At 44.2% G+C, this 26631-nt stretch overlaps 1 protein-coding gene across 1 annotated transcript in view; it reads right to left on the bottom strand.

Annotated features, from left to right (window-relative positions):
* The window catches only part of b3glcta (beta 3-glucosyltransferase a), a 154050-nt gene that overhangs the window by 59970 nt on the left and 67449 nt on the right, over positions 1-26631 (bottom strand). Inside the window, exons 6-9 of the mRNA XM_078222853.1 lie at positions 22630-22738; positions 22006-22142; positions 17538-17601; positions 11474-11605 (exon numbers count right to left, since the gene is read on the bottom strand). Of these exons, the coding sequence (XP_078078979.1) occupies positions 11474-11605; positions 17538-17601; positions 22006-22142; positions 22630-22738 (442 nt within the window). The remainder of the gene's footprint in view (positions 1-11473; positions 11606-17537; positions 17602-22005; positions 22143-22629; positions 22739-26631) is intronic.

The following is a 26631-nucleotide window of genomic DNA, read 5'->3' as shown; positions in this document are numbered from 1 at the left end:
GCTGAGATGTTAAACAGAGGTCCTGCATGCCTGCTCATTTCAAAACAGATGATCCATTCGAGCTAACTGAAGAACAGCAGGGCAGCACGGTGGCCCGACACAGCGCCCAGGGACCCGGGTTCAATTCCAGCCTTGGGTGACTGCCTGTGTGGAGTTTGCACATTCTTCCTGTGCCTGCGGGGGATTCCTCCGCGTGCTTTGGTTTCCTGCCACGGTTGATTATCTTACCCAGGCCCTCTCCCCTGCCCTAGGGCAGATAGGGTAGGGGAGAGGGCTTGGGTTAGATAATCTGTCAGAGAGTTGGTGCAGACTGCACTGTAAGGATTCCATGATTCCTTTAGCCAATATTTATCCTTCCGCCAACACCAACAAAAACTGCTTACACAGTCATTAAACATAGTTCTGTTTTGGTGTTTAGAGACGCCATTGAAAATTGCATGAATGAGCTTGACAAAATTTTAAATTTGTATAGCAAATCCCTTTCAGTAATTTTTTTTGACTACTTCAAGAGAGACAATCATCCACAGTTTAATCAATATTGCTGGATTGGTTCACAGTAAGGTGCCTCAGGAAACAACTGAACATTGATTTTCTGAACCCAAAATGCTCTCAATCTGTGTCACAGTTTCTCTGTTCAGATCTGTCGTTATTCAGTTTGCCCTGATTATAAGCCAAAAGTTGTCATATTTAAGCTTTGTTTTGTTATCTGGTCATTCGGAGTAGGCCATTCGGCCCTTCCAAACCTGGGTAGAAAGAAATAAATTATGCCGATATTGTGAAACATTTACTGTTACAGGAATACCACCCTTATTTTACTTATGTGGAGTAATTATTGCTATTGGTACTTCAATGTTCTAAGTTAAGTGAGTGAAAAGGGGCAGTGTTAAAATCCAAGACCAGATAACAAAACTATCAACATAGCTCGCACCTACATTTGTGGGAGTCTCCATATTTCACAATTTTTATTAAAGGTGTTCTTGCAATCTCTGATCTCATTCGAACCCTCTGTTTCTACACTTGCAATTCCGAGAGAATGAAGTTACTTTGGCATTTTGAAGACTTGGTTCATGTTTCTTTTCATAATCTTCTTGACTCTGATGAAAATCAGATCAGTTCCACAAGTCTCCCCTCACAGCTTAGTGCCCAATATTCTAGAATCATCCTTGCTCTTCTCTCAACCTTCTACTTACACACGAAAGGCCTTTCAAAGGTTGGACATAAGATGTGGCTTCATCAATAATCTCTACGTTATATAATTTGAGTAACACCTGATATTTGATTCGCGCTATTGATAACATGCCACATTGAATGGCAACATTCGATGAGGGAGCGATAATCATATTCAATTCTTTTCCATTGCCACCCTCATTGCTTACATATAGAAACATAGAAAATATATGTCGGAGTAGGCCATTCGGCCCTTCGAGCTTGCATCACCATTGAATATGATCATGGCTGATCATGCACTTTCAGTATCCCACTCCTGCTTTCTCTCCATATCCCTTGATCTCGTTAGCCACAGAAACAAAATTATCTTTTTTTTTGTGAAGTTCAATCAAAGACCCCAGTGAGGATGGAACTCGGAACCCCTAGTTTCCTAAACCTGTACTCTAACCACTGAACTATACTTGGTAGTAACCTTCGTGCCAATGGGAAAAATATATATTTGTCACCTGGTCTTTTATACAATAGTTTTTCACAGTCTTGTTTTTGATTGGAGATTGCCTTACTGTCAAGTTTTTGGTTTCTTGTTAATATAAACATAAGAAATAAAAGCGTGAATGGACCAAATGGCTAATTGAGCTGCGCCGCCATGCAATGTGATCATGGCTGGTCTTGGGCTTCAATGCCACTTTCCCAGCAGCCCCCATTATTTCCCTGAGTGACTAAAAATCTGTCTGTATATTAAATGTATTCAACGATGGAGCAACCCCAAACTCTCTGGGGTAGAAACCTTGCTGTACTGGCTCCAATGTTAATATAAATGTGGAGATCAATATTGCACATTGCATTCTAGGTGCAATCTCACTGAAGTCCTATACAATTCGAGCAGGACTTTTTATTCCTGTACTCCAATCTCCTTGCAATAAAGGCCCACATTCTATTTTGTTTCTTAATTGTTTGCTCCATTTGCATATTAACTTTCTGCATTCCTTGTAAGATAATATAATCTGGTTAGGGACTGTTATCATTTTAAAGAAGAAATCCTCCTCGGAGGTGAAGGCACCAGGTTCACGCTTATGTAGAGCTGTTGTAAATGGCCCAGGCGGGGATGGTGACCCTGCTGGAGGGCCATCTCCTGCAGCAGGGATCGAGGATGTCCTGCCTCTACTCCACTCCATCCAACATCCTGGCGAGGGCCACCTCTGAAAAGCACCTGTGCCTGCTGCATATCCGGTGAGGGGGGAGTCCTGGAGAGACGGTTGCTAATGACATGCTAATGTATTATGATGAGTTTTCTGCAGTCCTGGGATATGTTTTGCGCCACTCCACTAGCAAGGGCCGGGAAGGTTGGAGCTCGTAAACTCGCCGGCACAAATCGCGCTTTCAGGGTTTTGACTGCGTGCTACCATTCCGGCAGAAAGAGAGTGCGGGCTCAAATATCACCCCCCACCACCCCCCCCCCCCCCCCCCCACCGCCAAACCCCCCCAACCCCCAATCTATATCTTGTGTATTAACCCCCCCCAATCTATATCTTGTGTATTAACTTTTTGTACGGCACCTTATCGACTGTCCTTTGGAAATCCAAGTATACTACATCTACTAGGCTTCCTTTATTTATCTATTAGTTACATCCTCAAAACAACTTTAATCAATTTGTCAAACAGGATTTTTCTTTCGTAAAACTATGTTGACTTATTCTAATCATGCTATGCTTTTCTAAGTGCATTGTTGTTTAATAATGAATTCTAGTACTTTCCCAATGATTAATGTCAAGCTAACTGACCAATACTCTGCTGTTTTCTCTTTCCTTCCTTTCTTGGATTGCAGTGTTACATTTGCGAACTTCCAATCCGCTGGGACCATTCTTGAATCAAGGGGGTGTTGAAGAATCATTGTTAATATGTCTACTATCTCTGTAGCTAACCCTTTCAAAACTCTCGAGTGTAGGTCCTGGAGATTTGTTGGATATTATTCCCTTTAGTGTCTCCAGTCCTTTTTCTGATATCAATTACCTTGATTTCTCCTGGCATACTCTCCATTTCTGGTATGTAACTTGATGCTTCTATTGTGAAAGCAGACACAAAATGTTTGTTCATTTCTTTCTTCCCGTGATAACTTCTCCTGTCTCTGCTTTTATGGATTCAATTTTTGCTTTAGCTAGTCTCTTCCTTTTTAAATACTTGTAAAAACTCGAACAAGTGTGTTTTTTATATTCTTGGCTAATTCACTCTAACATTTTATTTTTTTCTTGTTGTATTTTTCAAAATGCATTCCCAATCCTCAAACTTATTACTATTCTTGGCAACATTATAAGCCTCTTCTTTTAATCTATTATCCTTAAACTCCTTAAATGGATGCTTCTTGCTGAGGTTTTGTTTCTCAGTGGAAAACTATTTCTTTAAATATTTTCAAGTAGATCTCTCACTATGATATTACTAATTAATCCTGCCACACTGCACAATAGTAAATTTAAAATAGCGCCATCCCTAGTCAATTGCACAAGATATTGCTCCAGGAAACTGTCACAAAAGCATTCTACAAATTCACCTCTCAGAGTATCTTTGCCAATTTGATTGGTCCAGTCTACATAAGAACATAGGAACTAGGAACAGGGGTACGCCATCTGGCCCCTCGAGCCTGCTCCGCCATTCAATAAGATCATGGCTAATCTTTTTGTGGACTCAGCTCCCCTTACCCGCCCACTCACCATAACCCTTAATTCTTTACTGTTCAAAAATGTATCTATCCTTGCCTTAAAAACATTTAATGAGGTAGCCTCAAATGCTTCACTGGGCAGGGAATTCCACAGATTACCCTTTGTGTGAAGAAGTTCCTCCTCAACTCAGTCCTAAATCTGCTTCCCCTTATTTTGAGGCTATGCCCCCTAGTTCTAGTTTCACTCGTCAGTGGAAACAACTTCCCTGCTTCTATCTTACCTATTCCCTTCATAATCTTATATGTTTCTATAAGATCTCCCCTCATTCTTCTGAATTCCAATCAGCCCCAGTCTACTCAGTCTCTCATAAGCCAACCCTCTCAACTCCGGAATTAACCTAGTGAATCTCCTCTGCACCCCCTCCAGTGCCAGTATATCCTTTCTCAAGTAAGGAGACCAAAACTGTACACAGTATCTCCAGGTGTGGCCTCACCAGCACCTTATACAGCTGCAACATAACCTCGCTGTTTTTAAACTCCATCCCTCTAGCAATGAAGGACAAAATTCCATTTGCCTTCTTAATTACCTACTGCACCTGCAAACCAACTCCTTGAGATTCCTGCACAAGGACACCCAGGTCCCTTTGCACAGTAGCATGCTGCAATTCTTTACCATTTAAATAATAGTCCATTTTACTGTTATTCCTACCAAAATGGATGACCTCAACATTGTACTCCATCTGCCAGACCCTCGCCCACTGACTTAGATTATCTATATCCCTTTGCAGATTTTCAGCGTCCTCTGCACATTTTGCTCTTCCACCCATCTTAGTGTCATCTGCGAATTTTGACACACTACACTTGGTCCCCAACTCCAAATCATCTAAGTAAATCGTAAACAATTGCGGTCCCAACACTGATCCCTGAGGCACACCACTAGTCACTGATCGCCAACCAGAAAAACAACCTTTAACCCCACTCTTTGCTTTCTGTTAGTTAACCAATCCTCTATCCATGCTCATACATTACCCGTAACACTGTGCACCTTTATCTTATGTAGCGGTTTTTGGTGCGGCACCTTGTCAAATGCCTTCTAGAAATCCAGATACACCACATCCACAGGTTCCCCATTGTCCACTGCACATGTAATGTTCTCAAAGAATTCCACCAAATTAGTCAAACATGACCTGCCCTTTACGAATCTTGCCTTTATAGGACGGGGCATAGAGTATAAAAGTTGGGGTCTGATGTTGCGGTTGTATAGAACGTTGGTTCGGCCGCATTTGGAATACTGCGCCCAGTTCTGGTCGCCACACTACCAGAAGGACGTGGAGGCTTTAGAGAGAGTGCAGAGGAGGTTTACCAGGATCTTGCCTGGTATGGAAGGGCTTAGTTATGAGGAGAGATTGGGTAAACTGGGGTTGTTCTCACTGGAAAGACGGAGGATGAGGGGTGACCTAATAGAGGTGTATAAAATTATGAAAGGCATAGATAGGGTGAACGGTGGGAAGCTTTTTTCCAGGTCGGTGGACGTTCACGAGGAGTCATAGGTTCAAGGTGAGGGGGGGGAGGTTTAAGACGGATATCAGAAGGACGTATTTTACACAGAGGGTGGTGGGGGCCTGGAATGCGCTGCCGGGCAAGGTGGTGGAGGCGGACACACTGGGAACGTTTAAGACTTATCTAGATAGCCACATGAACGGAGTGGGAATGGAGGGATACAAAAGAATGGTCTAGTTTGGACCAGGGATCGGCGCGGACTTGGAGGGCCGAAGGGCCTGTTCCTGTGCTGTATTGTTCTTTGTTTGTTGAACCCATGCTGCGTCTTACCTACCAATGGGACAATTTATATCCAGATGTCTCGCTATTTCTTCCTTGATGATAGATTCAAGCATTTTCCCTACTACAGAAATAAGGCTAACCGGCCTATAGTTACCCGCCTTTTGTCTACCTCCTTTTTTAAACAGCGGCATGATACATAATACATGAAGATCCAAGTCCCTTTCAGCTATTACACTGCCTTTGTTACAAGCTCCAATAATTTCTTGTTCAGTGCTCTGCCCACCGTTTAACTCCTGTTCGGGAGCCTATAAGCAATTCCCACCAGCATTTTCTGGAGACAGCAGTCAGACTGAATGCTGGGAAAGGATAAGCTTATGTCCCTCAATGGAACTGTTTCAATCAGGCAATTAGAAGAACATCTAACATGTGAGGACTTCAGTCCTCACAAAGACTGGGAATACTAAAAAGTTTGGAGTAAAGGATCCTCTAGGAAAGAGTGATCATAATATGATGGAAATTTATACTAAGTTTGGGATGATGTGATTACGTACAAAATTAGAGTCTGACATTTAAACACAATTTACATAGGTTATGAGGAACAATTTGGTTAAGATAGATCAGGTAATTAGATTAAGATATATATGATGCTGGATAAGCAAAAAAAGGCAAACCTTTAAGAGAATAATTCACAATTCTCAATGAACAAATGTTTTCTTGGAGAATAAGAACTTCAATGGCTAACTGAAGGATTTAATGATAATGTTAGATTAAAATAAGAATCTAACAATATTGCCAAAAGTAGTAAGCCTGAGGATTGAGAAGTTGTAGAAATCAGCAAAGGATGGCAAGAAATTGACAATGAGAGAGAAAAAGGGTGATTCGCCCAGCCCGCTGTGCTGCTCTAGTAGCGCCGCGGGCTGGGAGACATGAGCGGAGGCCGTTCCCTGGGCTTCCCGCTGGGCCCCACAGTTTCTGCGAGTCTCCCAACCGTAGATCGGGGCTGGCTGGGGTGAGTCATCAGGGCTAGCCTGGGGTGGTCTGGGAGGCCAGCGATCAGGGGGGTGGGGGATGGTCAGTAGGCTAGTGATGGGGGGTTGAAGGGCTGGCCAGCGATCAGGAGGCCGGCAATGTGGGGTCACTGCGCACGTGTCAATTTCCGCTCTGACAGATCGGCGCGTGCGCAGTGGTCCGCTCAGCGCAATGCCGCCAGCCTCTCCAGGGGAATAGGCCCTGGCCCCTGACTTTCAGAGTGAATCACGCTGAGGCACTCTGTGGTGCACAGAGTGTGGGAGATTCATTCTGGAAATTACGCTAAAATAACAAGCGGGATTTATTCCCATTTTCCCCACAAACTGGGGAGAAGCCCAGCCAAAATTGAATGAGAGTAAATTTCAAAGAAAGTTAAAATCATGGACGGGATTTTCCTACCGTTCACGCCAGTGGGATTCTCCGGTCCTGCTGCAGTGAACAGAGCTTTGGCTGAGCACCAAGTTCTCCGTCCTCGCTGACAGCGGCGGTGGGGCGTGAAGGGTCGGAGAATTCCGGCCCATATTTTAAGAGATTCCACAAATATGTACAAAAGAGGACATTAACAGAAGTAAATGTGGGCCCCTTGGATACAGACACAGAATAAGGAAACAACAGAAATGTTAAACTAATATTCTGTGTCGGTCTTCACAGTTAGAAAGACCTAAAAAGATATGGAAACCGAGGGTCTAATGAAAATAAAGAAAGCAATTAACATTCGTGAAGAAAAGTTGCTGGAGAAATTAATAGGACTAAAAGTCAACAGCCTGTGACCTACACCCTAGTATTGTAAAAGAGGTCACTGCTGAGATACATCGATTATTATCTTCCAGAATTTCCTGCATGTTAGATTGGTTCCTGCTATTGAAGCAATGAGGGCGAAAGAAAACAGGAAACCATAGGTCAGATAGTCAGATATCAGTAACCAGGAACATTTCCTGACAAAAGGGAACATGGTAACTGGGCAATTAGAAAATTAGAATAAGATTAGGCAGAAGCAGCAAGGTTTCATGGAAAGGAAAATCTTGTTTGGCACAAAGTGTAGCTTGTCGTGTGGATAAATCAGAAATAATCAAAAAACATACGTGGATTCTCAAAAAGTATTTTACAGAAGTGCCACAACAGAGGTTGGTTCTGCAAGATTAGCACTCATGTGATTAGAGTAATGAATTAGCATGGATTTAGTTTTGAGTAATGGACAGAAATCTGAGAATAAGAATAAGTAGGTAATTTTTACAGCAGTAGTTGTAAGTAGAGCAGTGCTGTAAGGGTCAATGTTGCACCTCAATCTATATCGATGACTTAAATGAGATGACCGAGTATAATTTTACAAATTTGTTGACAATATAAAGCTAGGTGAAATGGCGATATTTGAGCATTCTCTGAAAGCACACATCATGGCTTTGGACAGTTGAGGGGAACAATGGGATAGGAGCGAGGATGTGTGCTCTTTTTTTATTTATTAGTGTCACGAGTAGGCTTACATTAACACTGCAATGAAGTTACTGTGAAAATCCCCTTGTCGCCACACTCTGGCACCTATTTGGGTACACTGAGGGAGGATTTAGCATGGCCAATGCACCTAACCAGGGAGGAAATCAGAGTACCTGTAGAAACCTACATAGACACGGGGAGAAAGTGCAATCTCTGCACAAATAGAGACACAAGCCGGGAACTGAACCTGGGTCCTTGGTGCTGTGAGGCAGCAGTGCTAACCACTGTGCCACCGTGCGGTCGCTTTTAGTAACAATCCCTCATGACCTTAAATGTTTTATGTTGTCAGAGAATTTAGGAGTTCGCAAGGATCAGGGCTGGTTATGAGGGACACAATGTGTGCCTTAAAGAAGAGGCATTTTAATGTCTGGCCTGCAGACAGTTGAACATCGCCATCCTCAGAAGGTTCACAGGCATAGTAAAATGAAGATAAAAGCATGCCAACATCCCTAACTGAGTGTGGATGTTAATGTGATAAAGAAGAGGGTAACACAGAAGACTGAGTCATCTCAGAATAAGATGCACACTTGCAGAATGTCCCCGGCTGCCTTTGCCTAAGTGTCACCTAATAGTTTCATAGAAGCTTAGAAACATAGAAACTAGAAGCAGGAGTAGGCTATTCAGCCCTTTGAGCCTGCTCCATCATTCATTATAAGCATGGCTGATCATCAAATTCAATACCCTGATTCCCCTTCCCCCATACCCCTTGATTCCTTTACCCCAAGAGCTATATCTAATTTCTTCTTGAAATCAGACAACATTTTGGCCTCAGCTACTTTCTGTGATAATGAATTTCACACATTCACCATTGATGCTGCAGAGAATGCATTGTCCCGTTGCTGGAGATGGATCTCCTTAAGGGGTTTTATCAGTCTGAAGACACACAGCTACAAGCCCACTGAGGATAGTGAAAGAGGTCTTAGCTCTTGTACGCTGCCATGGCAACTACAATGCTGGAGATTGATTTGATTTATTATTGTCACATGTATTAACATACAGTGAAAATTATTGTTCCTTGAGCGCCAAACAGACAAAGCATACTATTCATAGAGAAGGAAACGAGAGAGTGCAGAATGTAGTGTTCCAGTCATAGCTAGGTGGAGAGAAAGATCAACTTAATGCGGCACCTTTTGACATCTGATACCAGGACTCCCTCTTCCAGTTAACACCTCATCTCAGCAATAACATGAGCTTCTGAGACTTCATCATCCTTCACAAGATCAGGACAATGGGAGCCTGATGTGTAACTATTCACTCTTATTTTGAATTGCATGGCAGAAATGAGACAAATAGCAGCGCTGGTGTTCATGTTGGCCTATGGTGGAGGGCACTTTCCAAGAGGGTACACACTGCAACTCATCATCGTCCTCATGGAATCTGATGCCAATGAGGGCCTCACGTGCATGGTTGGTTCATCCAGCCTATGCCATGGCCTCTTCCCCTACAGCCTCGTTGTCCTCCAACTCAGTGCACTCAACCCCTTTGATGTCCTCTGATGTAGATCCTCCAAGTCGGCATCTGGAGACTACTGCTCCCTTTGCAGCACCAGGCTGTGCAGCTGGCAGCAAGCCATGATAATCTGTGGGATTTTCTGGAGAGTATGCTGGAGTGCTCAGCCAGCTCTGTCCAGGCATTGGATTACATCGTTAAGGTGCCTATGGTGTACTCCATCAATGTTCGGTAGGAATATGAGTTTTATTGCACCTTCTGTCCGCAGGATCTGTGGCCTCTGCATCGGCATCAGCAACCACATTCTTTACACGTACCTCTGTCACCGAGACGGCAGTCTGGATTCTGTGTGATCCCTCGGCGGACTGAGACATGTGATGTTACGACAGATCCCTGCACACAACAGGCTGGACACAACTGAGACTGGACTGACAGTCCCTGCACTGGGACTGCGACGGTATTTGCAAGTTCACTAATGAAAATTAAAGCACTTCTTTACTCAGCGCTCCTCCCATTCTGTCTTTACGTCACTCTGTAACATACTCGCCCATTCTGGGGCTGAGGACGCTAACCATCCCCCCTCCCACACCCTCCCCCCTGTTCATGTGTCTGAGTGTAACCTTCTCCACTCTTCCCCCCAAATGAAGCCTTAACACTTTAGCCCCTTTCCATGTCTCAGGCTAGTTACCCCCCTCCCTCCCCGCACTCTTCTCCAGTAGAGCGCTAACTCTGCAGCCCATTAAAAGCTAACCTGCCTTACCGCTAGTTTGGTAGGCAGAGACTTGCTTCTGAAACCCCCGTGAACACGATGTGGTTCTGCCTGCGAAGCCTAACACTGATAACCATGAGCGCTGCGCGACACAAGGTAGGCGAACAGATCTCAGAGTCAAGAGCGAGTTGCAGCTTATATATCATTGTGAAACAGCTTGTTTTAATCACACACTGACATGTCCTGATGATCCGAGGGCAAGGAGCCCTTAAAATCAGATACAAATATATTGAAATGATTCGTGGCCAGAAATGCAGCTGGCCTTTGAAAGCTGCAGTGCACGGTCACTGATTGGTTTTACAAAGCTAGTAAACCAATTTTTGGTCTTCTCACGATATTTTCCATTCCTGCCCACCATGATGCTGGCCAGTGAATCCAATCGGAACATCCCTCCAGCTGTCCATTCAGCCCAACACATAAAACCAGCCTTGGAGCTGGAGCTGGCTGTGCTTCCACGTGGAGTTCAATGAGTAATCTATTCAGAATAATCCTGCAAACACTGTACAGGGGATAATACCAAAGCAGCTGCCACATCTAAACCCACCGTGAACTGGTATCATCCAGATGTGTTACTGAATAAATTCCCAGCAAATTAACTGAGAATGGGATTACCAGCAAGGCCAATAGATGTAAGTACACTACCCACGTACAAGTTGAAAAAACACACAGACCGGAATTTTCCCCATCCTGCCCGCCATGGGAATCGCAGCGGGAAGGGGAGCGGACCATGCAGAAGTCCGTTGACCTCGGGTGGGATTTTCCGGTTTTGGGGCGAGCGTGGCTGGAAAATCCCGCCCACAGAAAACTTAAATAATCCAAACCCGAATTTCAAACTGAAGGTAAGGAAAGGTGGTACAATCTGTAGGGAGCTTTTCTTCTAGAAGTGAGAGCAATGCATCTGAGTATTGGTGCCAAGTAACAATGATAAGCAGCACTCTGCATGATGAGTTGAATCACGGAGCAACTGCAGTTTTATGCCCCTAAAACTTGCCACTCTGTAACAAAGTTAGTTGCAACTATATGGTACAGAAACAGATATTTGAACAGGATCCATAAAATTAGTCAAGTTATGAACTATTAAATCATTGCTAGTTTAGTGTTCAACAGTCAATATATATTTGAAGATTACTCACACAAAATGGAAGGTAGGTATGAAATGTAGTTGCACAGTTGGTTGCTTCAGGTGAGCTTTCATCTTCTGTACAGAATTCCTTGACTGAAGTCAGCTGAGGGCCATTAGATTTTTGTGATATAAAGAGGGCAATCTGAAAATGCAGATATTTCTGTTAATTTCCGTTTTGATTTATGTTGCTTCAAGCAGTCAAAAGAAATGAAACCACAAAATTAGACAAACTGTGATGTGTACACACTGAAGATATTCTGTCCTTAATACAGTACCCACCTACATTGTACAGTCCTGAGGTGTTTACCATTCCATTGCCTTTGGGGGAATGCCAATGGTGGTGGGATGAGGTCCTCAAGTGGGCATTAATTGCCCATATACAGGTACAATTGGCAGTGGGGTGGGAAGACCCCCCACTGGCTGGCCTGGCTGCCACGGACTTAATCGGAGCAGTGGTGGGAAGGTGGCAAGATCCCCACCCGCCACCCCCTGCCTGATTAAAGAACCCCTTACCACCAAACTAGCCAAAGATGGAGGGTATCAAATTTTACCCTTGATGTGAATAAAATATGTGAAATATTCAATAAGCATCTTCACATTGTAAATCAGACACTGGGCAGCATTAGTGTTTTTCATTTTCAGGTGTAGAATTTAAAAATAGATTTTTTTTTTGTTTTCATCGTCTGTCCAAATTGTTGCATCAAAACCAAAAAAGCTTTGATTCCTCCCTGGATAAAGTGCATTAAAGGTAAAGAAAAGTTTTAGTGAACACAACTTATATTTATTTAATGTAATAAAACGTCCCAGGGCGCTCTCTGCGAGGAGCTGCTTTGCTGGCATCAGCTACGGGACGATATGCTGATAGATCCACAGAGAGGCTGATATTTAGGCTGATTGAGAAGTGGCAGTTCTCCCAGGGTGGTGTGGGGAAGTCAACGACAATCTGAATCCCAGCAATCAGCTGGGAAATAATAATCCAGAGATGGTTATATGATATGGGAAGCGAACCAGGCACCTATTCCATGTTTGATCTGCCACTTAGTGCTGGGGCCTGAATGTAGCCGAAATCCTAGGTCTGGTGGGGGGAGGGAGAAGTGACTTATATAGAGATATTTTCCAGCCTCCTTAGCTTTTGACTAGAGCCACTTAACACACTGTCATCCCAATACACAGCTCAGTAGCATCTTATTATCAAACACTTTGTAATCATCCAACATCGGCAGCTAGGTTGAGTACTGTAGCCTTACTTCAAAATATTAACTTGTCTTTTGCTGCAGCCATTGCACATCAGTTTATTACATTTGGAGGGTGAGTACGGAGAAAGTTAGGAATAATTGTATTGATTTACTGGCTGGAATTTTACCACCCCACCAGCCCCAGGAATCGGAGCGGGCGTGGGGCGGGCAATGGGAAGGTCCGTAGACCTCTGGGTGGGATTTTACGGTTTTGGGACGAGCGATGCCAGAAAACCCTGTCCATTATCTCAGTATATCCCTTCTTGATGTCCAGCAAGACCATTGTAATTCTTTGCTACAATTTCTTTCCCCTCATGAAATCTTTGCGGTAAATGATCTCACGCAAAAATAATTACATTTGAACATTTTATTTCTGGAATTGATGAGTAAGAGTGTGAGCACTTATTTAAGAATTGGAAAGATTAAAATGGTTTTCAATCAAAGGGCAAAATAGTCAATAATAAATTGGCAGTTCACTTTACCCAATCAAATCAAAAAATTGGGAAGGTTATAAGTTGTCAATTTGTTGCTGCCCTCTTGGAGTCTGCACCAATGACCAAGTTCATTCCAATTCTAATGAGGAATTTTTTTTTCCCAGAAGACTCTTTTCTTTCTCAACTGAAAGTTTTCGCAAAAAGACTCCTCATTTATCATTAAAATAGTCAAACTGTGACAAAACCTATTTTTAAATAAGTGCTGAAATTTCCTGACCCTTCCTCGCAGAAGGATATTCCGGTCCCGATGACAGTGACACCCCACGATGTGTTCCCCGGCAGAGGAGGGTGCGGGGTATGCAAAACCTTGTAGACCTCGCAGGTCTGGAGGATCCCGCTGCCAGCCAATTGCAGGTTGCCTCTACGCTGGAAAATTTGCTGCGCGTAACGGGAAAATTTACAAATTTACCCTTTCTGCGCAGACCTTCAGCTGCCAGCAGCACACATTGGGCATCTAGCCTGTTCCAGAGGCCCTGCAGAAACCTCCATCCATTCAATCTAATGGATGGAATATCCTGCTAACCTTAAACCTGAGGATATCTAATTGTCAAATTGGCCCTATATAGTTTATGAGAATGGAATGAGAATCCACACATTATATGAGAATGCATGTTAAATTGCCAAATTGCAAATCAAGTTGGGTTTAATGAAGTCTCCACTGTCAGGGTTTTGAAGGTTCTGTATGCTAATAATAGAAGGGCTGTTGTTAACCATCAATACTCAGTAAGAGGGAAAATTCTGTTAGTCTGAACACCAAATGGTGTTAAAATAAGGGTCACAAACCAGCCATCTTACTGAACACCATAATGACCCATACTTAGCAGAGATTGAGACTCGCTGTACATTACACAGACATTACTCGAACAAATAGCCTGAGAACTACTGTCTCTAACGGATTGATAACTTTAACTGAGATATAATGAGGCTTACCGTCCATCACAAAACCTTACCCATGACAAGGAACTATCGAGGCTCAAAGCTAACAGGGATGGAAGAGACCACCATATAGACTGTACACTTCACCAAGAATAATTAAAGCTCACTGTACATTACATAGATTGATCTTCTTCGGCAATCACTTGCTAACGAGTCTGATTGTCCACCTAAGTAACTCCATGTTACTGGCATGGGTTCTGTGGGTTCTTGCGTGGCTGATGAGCCCAATCCTAGACCACATCTTGGACCACACACTTGTCAGATATTTCCGAGAGAAGGAATTGGTTCTTGGACTCAGAATCGGTGGCATTCCTTTCTCAGGCTCCTTTTCCAGACCTCCTCTTGCCTTCAGGTGTTCTTGAAGAATTGTGCTCCTTCAGATTCCTCCCAGTAGGTTCCTTCTGAGCAAGAATCTCCCAGATATTGACGGCTTATGTTCCATTTCTTGAGGTAAGCCTTCTGGGTGTCTTTGAAGTGCTTCCTTTACCCTCCTCTCATTCGGGAGCCTTCCTGGAGCTGGGCAAAGAAGATTTGCTTTGGCACTGCTGCCTCACAACGCCAGGGACCTGGGTTCAATTCTGGCCTCGGGTCACTGTCTGTATGGAGTTTGCACATTCTCCCCGTGTCTGCATGGTTTCCTCCGGGTGCTCCGGTTTCCTCCCACACTCCAAAGATGCGCGGGTTAGATGGATTGGTCATGATAAATTGACCCTAGTGTCAAGGGATTAGCAGGATAAATATGTGGGCTTACGGGAATAGGACCTTGGTGGGATTGTGGTTGGCGCAGACTTGACGTGCTGAATGGCCTCCATCTGCACTGTCGGAATTTGATGATTCTATGATTATAATCAGGACTCCTAAGCACAGTCTGAGTCATGTACCAACCGACTCAAGAACAGCTTCTTCCCTGCTGCCATCAGACTTTTGAATGGACTTACCTTGCATTAAGTTGTTCTTTCTCTGCACCCTAGCTATGATTGTAACACTACTCTCTGCACTCTCGTTTCCCTCTCTATGAAGAGTATGCTTTGTCTGTATAGTGTGTAAGAAACAATACTTCTCACTGTATGCTAATACATGTGACAATAATAAATCAAATCAAATGGCCAGCCCAGCTGAGTTATTTTCAGATGATCATGGCCTCAAAGCTGGTGCTCGTGGTTCCTTCAAGGGCGCTGATGTTAGTATGCCTGTCCTCCCAGATGATGTGGAGAATCCATCTCAGACAGCGCTGATGGTACCTCTGAGGTGACGTTTGTACGTTGTCCAAATTTTTGAGCTATATAGAAGAGTTAGGAGGATGACAACCTTGAACAGGAGGATCTTAGTATCAGAACGAATGTCACCATCATCAAAGTCTCACATCCTTAGGCATCTGAAGACAGTGCTCACAGATTGGAGATAATGTTGGATCTCCACATCGATGTCAGCCTTAGCAGAGAGGTATCTCTCCAGGTTCCACATTTGGGAGGATTCCTCTGTTGATCTTGATGCAGGGAGAGAATGGATCTTATCCTGGGGCGGGTTGGTAAAGGACTTGAGTCTTGAGGTTGAGGCTGAGACTGATTCTTCTCCCTGCTTCTGCGAAGGTGTCAAGCAAGGCTTGGAGACTCTCTTCCGAGAGAGCAGAGATGGTGTTGTCATCCACATACTGAAGCTCCACGAGCAATGTCAGCGCTGTTTTCTCCTTAGATTTCAATGGGTTGAGGTTGAAAGGTTTTCTATCCATCCTGTAGATGATATTGGACTCCAACCAAGTGTGAATTAAGTCGAAGCTGTCATTAAACACATCAAGAATGGAAAAGCCGCAGGAGTGGATGGAATTCCAGCAGAGATTTTGATGATGATGTCCACTCCATTGGGAAGCTTGTTCTTGACAAGGTGAAAGACGGTGGTGATGAGATGGAGAAAAGAGTGGGGACGATGACACATCCCTGCTGGACTCCAGTCTTGACTTCAAAGTTTTCTGTGCTGTTTTCATTGGGGAGGACTGTCACTGACATTTGTGGAGGAGTTGGAGGATGTTGATGAATTTCTCTGGACAGCCAGCTTTTGACAGGGTCTTCAATAGTACTTCCCTATTGACTGAGTCAAGAGCCTTGGCCAGATCGATGAAGGCTGTGTAGAGTGGATGATGCTGCTCCTGGCATTTCTCTTGAGGTTGTCGAGCAGAGGCAATCACGTCCACTTTAGTTGGAAGCTACACTGACTTTCCGGAAGGATTTCTTCAGAGACTGGGAGAAGGTGGCTAACGAGGATTCGGGTGATGATCTTCCCAGCAATGGAGAACAGGGAGATTCCTCAGCTGTTCCCACAATCCACTTTGTCTCTTTTCTTGAAGATGGTGGCGATGACGGCATCTTTGAGGTTGGCAGGTATTTTTTCTCTGTCCCAGATTTTCAGGAACAGCTGATGGAGATGACGGGTGATCTCTTCTCCAAATTTCAAAACCTCTGCTGGAATTCCATCTACTCCTGCGGCTTATCCATTCTTGATGTGTTTAACGGCAGCTTCGACTTAATTCACACTTGGTTGGTGTCCGGGATCATCTTTGATGCCCTCAAACACGTCCTCATCTACGATTGTATCATGATTTAGGAGTTCTTTGAAGTGTTCTCTCCATCAAATGCTGATGTTTTCTCTGTCTCTCAATCTATATTCTGCACCATCTTGAAGACGAGGGTGTTGGGTCCATATCTTGCCTTGGTGACACTGAAGAAGCTCCGGGTGTTGTGCTTGTCAGTGAAGAGTTGCAGCTCCTTAGAGTTCTCGGTCCATCATTGATTCTTGTTTCCCTAGTGCTGCCTTGTACCTCTGCCTTTGCTGTTTGATGAGGTCTCCTCTTTGCCTTACTGGTGATGTCGTTTTGCCAGAGATTTCCTCTTCTCGTCGATGAGGACTTGGATGATGTGGTCATTCTTGTCGAACCAGTCTTGGTGTCTCCTGGTCTTGCAACCGATGGTTTCTTCACAGCTTGAGATGATGGCATAGATTAATACCGCCAACTGAGACCAGAAAAACTGAAACTGAACATACATCATTGGGATCCGTAACAAAGAAAGAGATTCATTAGGTTGGGTTTAGATTCTATTTCAGATAGGTCTTTGTCAGTTAGTAGAGGAAAATATTTACCCCATTGAACGATGGTGCATTGAAAACCAGGTCTGGTATTAATGTTTTGTGTTAAATGATGTCAAGATTTTTTGACCTATATTGTACTAAGCAGCAATTTAGTTTGCTTTATAAAAAATAGTATCATTTTAAAAGAAGATTACATCACATGGATAATCTGCAGTAAGAGGAAATAATTATTACAACTTCCTATTAATTACTTTAGTACATGGAAAAGCTTTAAAGATTATCAATAATTTATGATATTCAACTAAACACCATCTTAACCATCACATACCTCATGTTTCAAATCGATAGTAAAATCTGCAAAAGGTTTTTCAATCTTCAATTGTTTTGCAAGTCTAGTGTAACAGAAATGAAAAAAAGATTAATCTCGAATAAAACTGTTAGAGATAGAATATCTTTATGATACGTAGTTAATTACAGTGTTTATGTTATCCTTGACAAGTGCACTATATTAAATAATTTTCCCACAGGGGCATTATGGTCAGAGCTCCAAAGAGATAATAGTGAAGGGTCGACTGAAGATGCTGTAGCCAAAATTAAAAGTACATAAGACCCTTCAAACACAAACTCAAAATATAGTTTGTGACCTTTTCTTACCTGGTGGAACTTTAAGTTAAATTGGCAGCGGTATTTTCTCCCCTTGAAGTACACCACCAGCAATTATAGCCAACGAAAAAAAAATGATTACTTTTCTGGGGCCAAAGAGACGATAGCCAGATTTCTGAACAAAGAGTAGAGGTCAGCGTCCCCAACTTGGGCACTTGTGATTATCAGTCCATTAAAATCAATGGATGAATAATTATTGGGAGTGAAATTAGGTTTGCTCATTGATACACGCGAATTCTTGATGGGAATTCATCACCCATAAAACGTACATTAGGTGCCCTAAATCATAAAATATAGAGTGGCCCCTTTACAAACCTGTATCCAATGAATCATGTATTTAGGATTCCAATTCATAATACCAGGTTCATTAACTACCTCGGCACCACTTTTAACATTGACACCAAATTCCACCCACCTCCTGCTCAATGTTACCACACCGAATGATATCAAACTTTTATTTCAAAAAACTATCACATTTAAAAAGATTGGGGGTGATTCTCCCAGCCCACTGCTCTGCCGGGAGACATCAGCGGAAGGCGTGTTGCGGGCTTCCCGCAGGGCGCCACGGCCTCTGCGTATCTTCAGCCGCCGGATTTCCGACATCGTCAGCTCCACGCCAGATATCGGCGCAGAGCTGAATAAATTATTTAAATCGGGTTTTACATATCATTAGCGGGCCCGGGACTGAAGTCTCCAGGCCCGCTAGCCTTCCCCCTCCGCCCCGCAGGAGGCCCCCCAGGAGGTTGGGAGTAAGGGGGGGGGGGGGAAGGTGCACTCTGGGCATTGCTAGTTTGGCAGTGCCAGCCTGACCCCCTGGCACTGCCCAAGGGGCACCTTGGCATTGCCCACCGGACATCGGGCAGTGCCAAGGGGGCGGGGTCAGAGGGGGCAGGGCCTAATGGGGCAGGGAGTGGGGGATCCCGCTGCCACTCCGCACTGGGATCAGTGACAGAGAGAGGGAAGGGCTGATCGGGGCTGGCTTTTGGGGTTGGGGGCAGGGGTCGGCCTGCCAGGGGGGCGGCGGGGAGGGGGTTGTTGGGCTGCTTGTGGGGGGGGGGGGGGGGGTGGTCGAGACTGCCACAGGGAGGAGGGGGATGGGGAAGGGGCTAGCCCAGAGATGTCCAGAAGGCCAGCAATCAGGAGGTGGGGGGATTGGAGGGGCAGTGTTGCAGTGTCATAGAGCTGGCCAGCAATCAAGCTGGCTAGCGATTGGGAGGTCAGCAGCAGTGCGGGGCTACAGCGCATGTGCCGATCTCCTCTCTGACAGATCGGTGCATGCGCAGTGGCTCGCTCAGCGCTATACTGCCGGCCCCCGGGGCGGGAATAGGTCCCACCCTCTGATTTTCAGCGTGATTCACGCTCAGGCTCTCTTTGATGCATAAAGTGTGGGAGATTTATTTTGAAAATCCCACTGAAGAAAGCAGCGGGATTTACTCCAGTTTATATGTGAATTCGACACTTAGAATTTGTTTGGGAGAATCCCACCCATTATTCTTGTTATTGTCAGGGGATGGCAGGTTTACTGAGATTTACTAGATGGTGATAAAAAGTTATATATCGTGTTTGTCAGGAATCTGTATAAAAGGCTTGTCAAAAATTGTCACACTGATGCCAAACCCATCATGAACGATATAAACTTTCACAAACGCAGCCAAAATGCTATAATAAATCCACCTGATAAGATACTACAGCCACTGAAATGAATCCACAGTGTTTGGGCAGAAGCTTTATTGTTTGGAACGGCCATTTTGAGTTTCAGCAGAAACATGTCATTTTTTAAAGAAAGTACATCAGTGGTGGGGAAAAGTATTGCAATCTTCCATTAATCATACTCAGGGATTTTTAAATTATTAACATGATGGCAACAAATAATTGGAAGATGATTGGCAAACTGCATCAGAACATATGAGTACTTTCACAATACTGTTTAAAGTTTTAAAGTTTATTTATTACTGTCACAAGTAGGCTTACATTAACACGGCAATGAAGTTAATGTGAAAATCCCTGAGTCGCCACACTCCGGCGCCTGTTCGGGTACACTGAGGGAGAATTTAGCATGGCCCGTGCACCAAACCAGCACGTCTTTGGACCGTGGGAGGGAACTGGAGTACCCGGAGGAAACCCATGCAGACACGGGGAGAACGTGCAGACTCTGCACAGACAGTGACCCAAGCCGGGAATCGAACCCGGGTCCCTGACGCTGTGAGGCAGCAGTGCTAACCACTGTGTCACCTTGCTACATGTATTGTGCACTGGTACATAATAATGTGACAAAATTCAAATTTACTAAAATAGACAGGCAAGCGTTTTTATTTGATTTTTGAGAAACGTCATTATAACAGCGGGAGATAAGGAGGAAAGGCCTGAGAAAGAACAGTGCTAGATTTTCCATTTTTTCAAACAAATTCCGTGACATGGTGGCAGAGGTTAGCACTGCTGACTCACAGCGTCAGGGACCCGGGTTCAATTCCGGCCTATGGCGACTGTCTGTATGGAGTTTGCACATTCTGCCCGTGTCTGCCTGGGTTTCCTCCAGGTGCTCCAGTTTCCTCCCACACTCCAAAGATGTGCAACTTATGTTGATTGGCTGTGCTAAATTGCCCCTTAGTGTCAAAAGATGTGTAGGTTAGGTGGGTTGGCCATGGTAAATGTGTGAGGTGATCAGGATAGGGTGGAAGAGAGGGCCCGGGGTAAGATACTCTGTCGGAGAGTCGGTGCAGACTTGATGGGCCAAATGGCCTCTTCTGCAGATTCTATGAAATTACCCTTAAACTGACTTCAGAATTTGTAAAGAAAAGATTGGATTTATGGCTTGTGACATTCAGGGCACCATGCCAAAAAAATATAAAATGAACTGAACCGAATCATATTCCATTGTAATTATCTGGATGGAAAAGCTGGACCAAATTCTGCTTCAAAAAGCAAATAAACAGGAACAGTCGGGAACTCACTTTCACTTCTCGCTGATCCTGATGACAGTTGTTAAGACACCAGCCATGACTTGTGTTATTAGGATTTTGCTAGTCATGCACCTTGCCAGACCTTTATTACACATATGCATCTTTTTTTACAGAGTTACTGGCTCCACTCTGATCATCGCATTGTTTCCCTATCAGAATGATGGGGTGGCATTTTCTGCTCGCTGATCACCACAGGAAGTGTTTTGCAGGGGCAGAGGTGGCCTGCCATTAGCCGGCGAGGGGATCTTCCAACCCTGCCACTGTCAATAGGGTTTCCTGTTGTTTGCATCCTCCGCTGCCGGGGAACCCGCGACGGGAGGGTCGCCAGCAGCAGGACTGGAAGATCCCACCAGCAGGAATGCTCAGAACTTCCTGCCAGTGGAAACGGCCGGAAAATCCCGCCTTTTATTTCAACTGCCTTCTAATGATTTATCTTCATTGCATTCAAATTCCTTTTTAAATGTCCCATATTTAGTGTCCCTCTTTTGGGGTGGGGGAACGTGCCTACCCATCTGCAGGCGGAGGGCAGTCAACTGGAAGTGCTAAAAGCCTATTAAAGCCAATTGTCAGAGGCTACTAGGGTTTTCCAGTTTAAAACTTGGAGAATGGGTGCCTCCATCTTGGGCCCTCTCTTTTACTGAGCTAAAACAGCAGCCTGGTGCTTCTTCAGTGCTGGGGGCCTTCTATAACTTAACTTTAATCTTGTTGTGATTACATTCCTAATATAGTGCTACTATTGCAGACTTGCTGGGGTGGGGGGGGGGTTGGTGTTGTGGCGCAGCGGGTAGTGTCCCTGCCTCTGCTCCAGAAGCTCTGGGTTCGAATCCCACCTCCAGGACTTGATGGTCAAGGGAGGTGCGTTCATAACGCGGTCAAACAGGTTGAATGTGTCAAATACACCAATGGTTGGCGAAAAAGCAGGAGAGATGCCTGGTCAGCCGTGCTCAATGTGCAGTGATGGCCTTGAAGCTATAAGCCCCTGGCGACAAGACTAGCGACCTGTTCCGGGAATTACTAGCTATGGAAACAGACAAAAGTCTGCCTTGGTGCACCACTGGGTATGGGAAGAAAATTTGAATTGTAGAATTGGGAATAGTCCAAATTTCATGCAGATGTGAGAAATATTCTCTGCAGTCCCAGCACTAGTTAGTTAAAGGCTAATGGGTCACTTACCTGTTAACAAGCGGAACACTCAAGGCCCAGCCAGCAGCAAAATCCGGATATTTAAAAACCACCGGATCTTCGGCAAAAGCGTAATGGTGAATGATAGTAGATTGTTCATCATACAGTGCCTTCCCTAAAAACCACTCCTGCAACAAATATATTACACATGGCTTAAAATAAAAGCAGCATATTGTTCCAATGAATGTTTTAGACATGAAAGTGACCCCCTGAATAAAGCACTTGGCTGAACAATGCACTATTGGTCAATAATCATTACCACTACTTTATAAATTGCAGGGATTAATTAGAAATGATATTACCACATTTGGTAGTTTTATGCTCATTCTATCAAACAGCTTTGAGGTGAAAAGATTTGCAAAACAAAACCAAGTCCAAACTACATCAAATCAACATTGTCTGAAATTAAAATTATAAAAGCTGCAATTTGGTGAAATTAAATACATAAAAAGTAAATTTATGCGATTTTCCCAAAACAAATAAATGAGGCAAGGGAAATGTGTGATAAATGTGGTTTAGTTATATGTGCACTGGCTTCTCACATCAAGTGCAACTTGTTAAATTTAAACCAGCGCTGTGCAAAACTCCCCGAGTGGTTCTGATTCACGAGAATACCTTTGTTTTGTCATATCTACTGATGACCTCCAACAGCTTTGGAACTTGTATCCTTGTTTGTTCTTCACAAAAGAAAATCCAGGATTTCTTGCCGTAAGTAGTTGATAGGCTAACAAGAAATCAGAGCAGCATTAATGTCAGAATGATTCCCTGCTGCTGAAACTAAATTACAGGTATCATAGAATCCTAACAGTGCAGAAGGAGGCCATTTGCCCATCGAGTTTGCGCCGACCACAATCCCACCCAGTCCCTACCCCGTAACCCACGTATTAACCCTGTGAGACATCAGACACTAAGGTGCTGTGAGGCAGCAGTGTTAACTATTGTGCCACCGTGCCGCTCATATCACTGGACTGGTCTCTCATTAGGTTCCAATGTTTTCTGATCCAGTTAATTCCTGATCAACAAATCACTTCATCCAGTTATTAAAGCCGTTTCTTTTATTCTCCAGAGTTAACTGGCCACCTAAATACTAAATAATATAATACTAAATACTAAATAATATAATACTAAATACTAAATAATATAATACTAAATACTAAATAAATGCCGGCATCTCCACCTTATCACCTAAATACACACCAGAAGATTGGCCCATTTGTTTTCTTTTGTGGTCAGAGTGAATCATTTGTTTTTAACCATTTATTGTGCCTCGTGTTGCTCACAGACTTTTACGCTGTAATCAGTGAGCCCAAACATCACTCTGCTCTCTGGAGGGAACCTATGTGAACAGGGTAAACAACAGCGAGTCCCCTCATCTATCAGAGTGAAGGATCCTCACTGGGATATACAGGCTACAAAGTATTGTCACGTACTACAGGTGGCACCTTGAGTCCAAATTGGCATTAACGCTGCATAAGCACTGTGTGTGGCCCACGCAGGTAGATATTTCTGGGTAGGTTGTTAGTGTAGGTGCTGTGACGTCAATCGGTGTGTAACACTGATGTTATTCTAGTGATACCATTTTCAGCCCTAACGCTGCAGCTAATGTCTCCATTTAGACCTTGCGTTACTGAACATGCTGTTCAACAGCAAGAACGTCTCTCTATCAGCACTATTTAAACAAACAACAAACAGACCTAGCTGCTATCAGGTCACAGACTCCCTACAGTGCAGGAGGCCATTCAGCCCACCGAGCCTGCACCGACAACAATCCCACCCAGGCCCAATCCCCATAACCCCATGCATTTACCCCAGCTAGTCCCTCTGACACTAAGGGGAAATTGAGCACGGCCAATCTACCTACCCCGCACATCTTTGAACTGTGGGAGGAAACCGGAGCACCCGGAGGAAACCCATGCAGACACGGGGAGAACATGACAACGCCACACAGAAATCCGAGGCTGGAATTGAACCCGGGTCTCTGGCACGGTGAGGCAGCAGTGCCAATCACTGGCTGCTGCTGCATTTGTAGAAATGTTGGAAGTTTTGTACAAGCTCTTAAAATAGCTGAAGGCTGCAGAGAGCATGTGGTGAAGGCATTTGTTCTCACTTTGGGAACTCTGCTCAGACCACTGCTCATTCCAATGAGAATATAGGAAACTATGAAATAGGAGTTAGAGTTGGCCATTTGGGCCTTCTCTGCCAATCAACAAGATCATGACTGATCTTCTACCTCAACTCCACCTTCCTGCACCAATTCTTACCTCATATTTATAATCTATGTTCATGTATTAGATGAGGGGACCAATTAATGCATCCATCCCCATATCCCTTAATTCCCTTTGTAACCAAAAACCGTTTGACCTGAAAAACGAATGACTGAGCATCCACAGATAGAGAATTCCAAAGATTCATAACCCTCAGTGAAAAACATTCTCCTCATCACAGTCCCAAATTGTTGACTCCTGTTCTGAGTCAGTAACTCCATGTTGCAGATGCCCAGCTAAGGAAAACACTTTCTCAGCATCTACTCTATAAAGCCCCTTAAGAATTTTATATGTTTTAATTACATCATCTCATTCCTCTAACCTCTGGGGAATATAGACCCCAAATCTACTCAATTTCTCCTCATAGGACAACCCCCTCATCCCATTACCCAATCAGTGAATCTTTGTTGCAAGTGTGTTCTTTCTTCAGTAAGGAGTGCAAAACTGCACAACTCCAAGTGTGGTCTCACCAATGTCCTGTATCGTTGTACTAAGACTTCCTTATTTTTATCCTCCACTTCCTTTATGACAAAAGCTAATTTGGAATTTCATTGAGTCAGGATGACCGGCGAGCCCTTTAATAATGGAGGGTGGGTCCTGATTCCAGGATTCCTAACCCCATTCCTGGACTCTTTGATTTTCAGGAATGTCTCTAAAAGATGAGGGCTGATTTGTCATGATGTGCCGTAGTCTGACATAGGTGACATGAGGGGCGATGGGAGTTGGATAGGGACATGACGTGGCATGGATTTGGCATGGGTATTGTGTTGGGGGTATATGGGGCAATGGCCTTGCAGGGGGGGGGGATCTTTGTGTTTTTATTTTAACTGGGACCCAATCCCACGATACCTAGACGGACCTTTTAAACAGCCTGCCTCAATACTGGGCAGTCCCTTAAGCTGCCTCCTACCTCTTCAGGGTTGGTAGTCCAGACCGCATCCTCACTCGTCCCCTGACACGCCAACTAGCCTCTTTCTGTGCTGTAAACATTCTTTGATTCTGTGACACTTTCCATCACTTTCTCCTGAGGTAGGTAGGTGGACCAAGCCGAGAATGTCCTTCACTCCCCTGTCACCCTCGGTAATTTTCCTTTCAAATTGTTCGCTGTACTTGCATGTTAACATTCTATGATTCATGCATGTGGACACCCAGGCATCCCTGAATGCAAACCTTTCCCAGTCTCTTACCATCCAACAAGTATTCGGCTTCTTTATTCATTTTTCCAACCAATGTGGATAGCTTCACAATTCGCCATATTGTATTCCATTTGCCATGTTTTGCCCACTCACTCACACCACAGCACAGTGGCGGGCAGCACGGTGGCACAGTGGTTAGCACTGCTGCCTCACAGCACCAGGACCCGGGTTCAATTCTGGCCTTGGGTCACCGTCTGTGTGGAGTTTTCATGTTCTCCCCGTGTTTGTGTGGGTTTCCTCCAGGTGCTCCGGTTTCCTCCCACATTCCAAAGATGTGCGGGTTAGGTGGATTGGCCATGCTAAATTGACCCTAGTATCAGGGGGATTAGCAGGTTAAATATGTGGGGTTACGGGAAAAGGGCCTGGGTGGGAATCTGGTCGGTGCAGACTCGATGGGCCGAATTGCTTCCCTCTGCACTGTCGGGATTCTATGATATCCCTTTGTAACCTCCTTGCATCCTCCTCACTACTTTTTCAACCGAACTTTGTACTATCAGCAAAGGTGGATGCATTAATCGGTCCCCTCATCTAACTCATGAATATAGATTGTAAACAGCTGTGGTAAGAACTGATCCTTGCGATACCCCACCAGTTACAGCCCGGCAACCCAAAAACATCTCACTTATTTGTTCATCAATCCATTTATCAATCTGCAAAGTTACCTAACCAGACAATAATTAAACCTGAAGTCACCTTAAGCTTTCTGTAGTTAAGACAACTAGACATTTCGCCCTCAAAAGGATAGGTCATCTTAAACTACAACAATGTATCATGGTAATACATAATAGTGGATTTTGTGGTCTAGCCTTTAAGCAAAACACATATAACCACAGGAGATCTCTGGATAATATCAAACAGTGTATCCGTATGCATTTCCTGCTCTTCACCCTTCTAGTTGATCAACTCTAATTTTGTCCTTGTAAAAGGCAGATCTAAAACCATAAGATACAGGAGCAGAATTAGGCCATTCGGCCCATCGAGTCGAATCATAGAATCTCTACAGTGCAGAAAGAGGCCATTCGGCCCATCGAGTGTGCATCGACCATAATCCCACCCAGGCCTGTTACCCTGTTAATCCCCTGATACTAGGGTGAATTTAGCACAGCCAATGCACCTAACCCGCACATCTTTGGAGTGTGGGAGGAAACTGGAGCACC

Source organism: Mustelus asterias, chromosome 10 (genome assembly GCF_964213995.1).
Source record: "Mustelus asterias chromosome 10, sMusAst1.hap1.1, whole genome shotgun sequence".
Taxonomy (NCBI): Eukaryota; Metazoa; Chordata; class Chondrichthyes; order Carcharhiniformes; family Triakidae; genus Mustelus; species Mustelus asterias.
The sequence above is the reverse complement of the archived record's forward strand: the minus strand, read 5'-3'. Positions and strand labels throughout refer to the sequence as shown.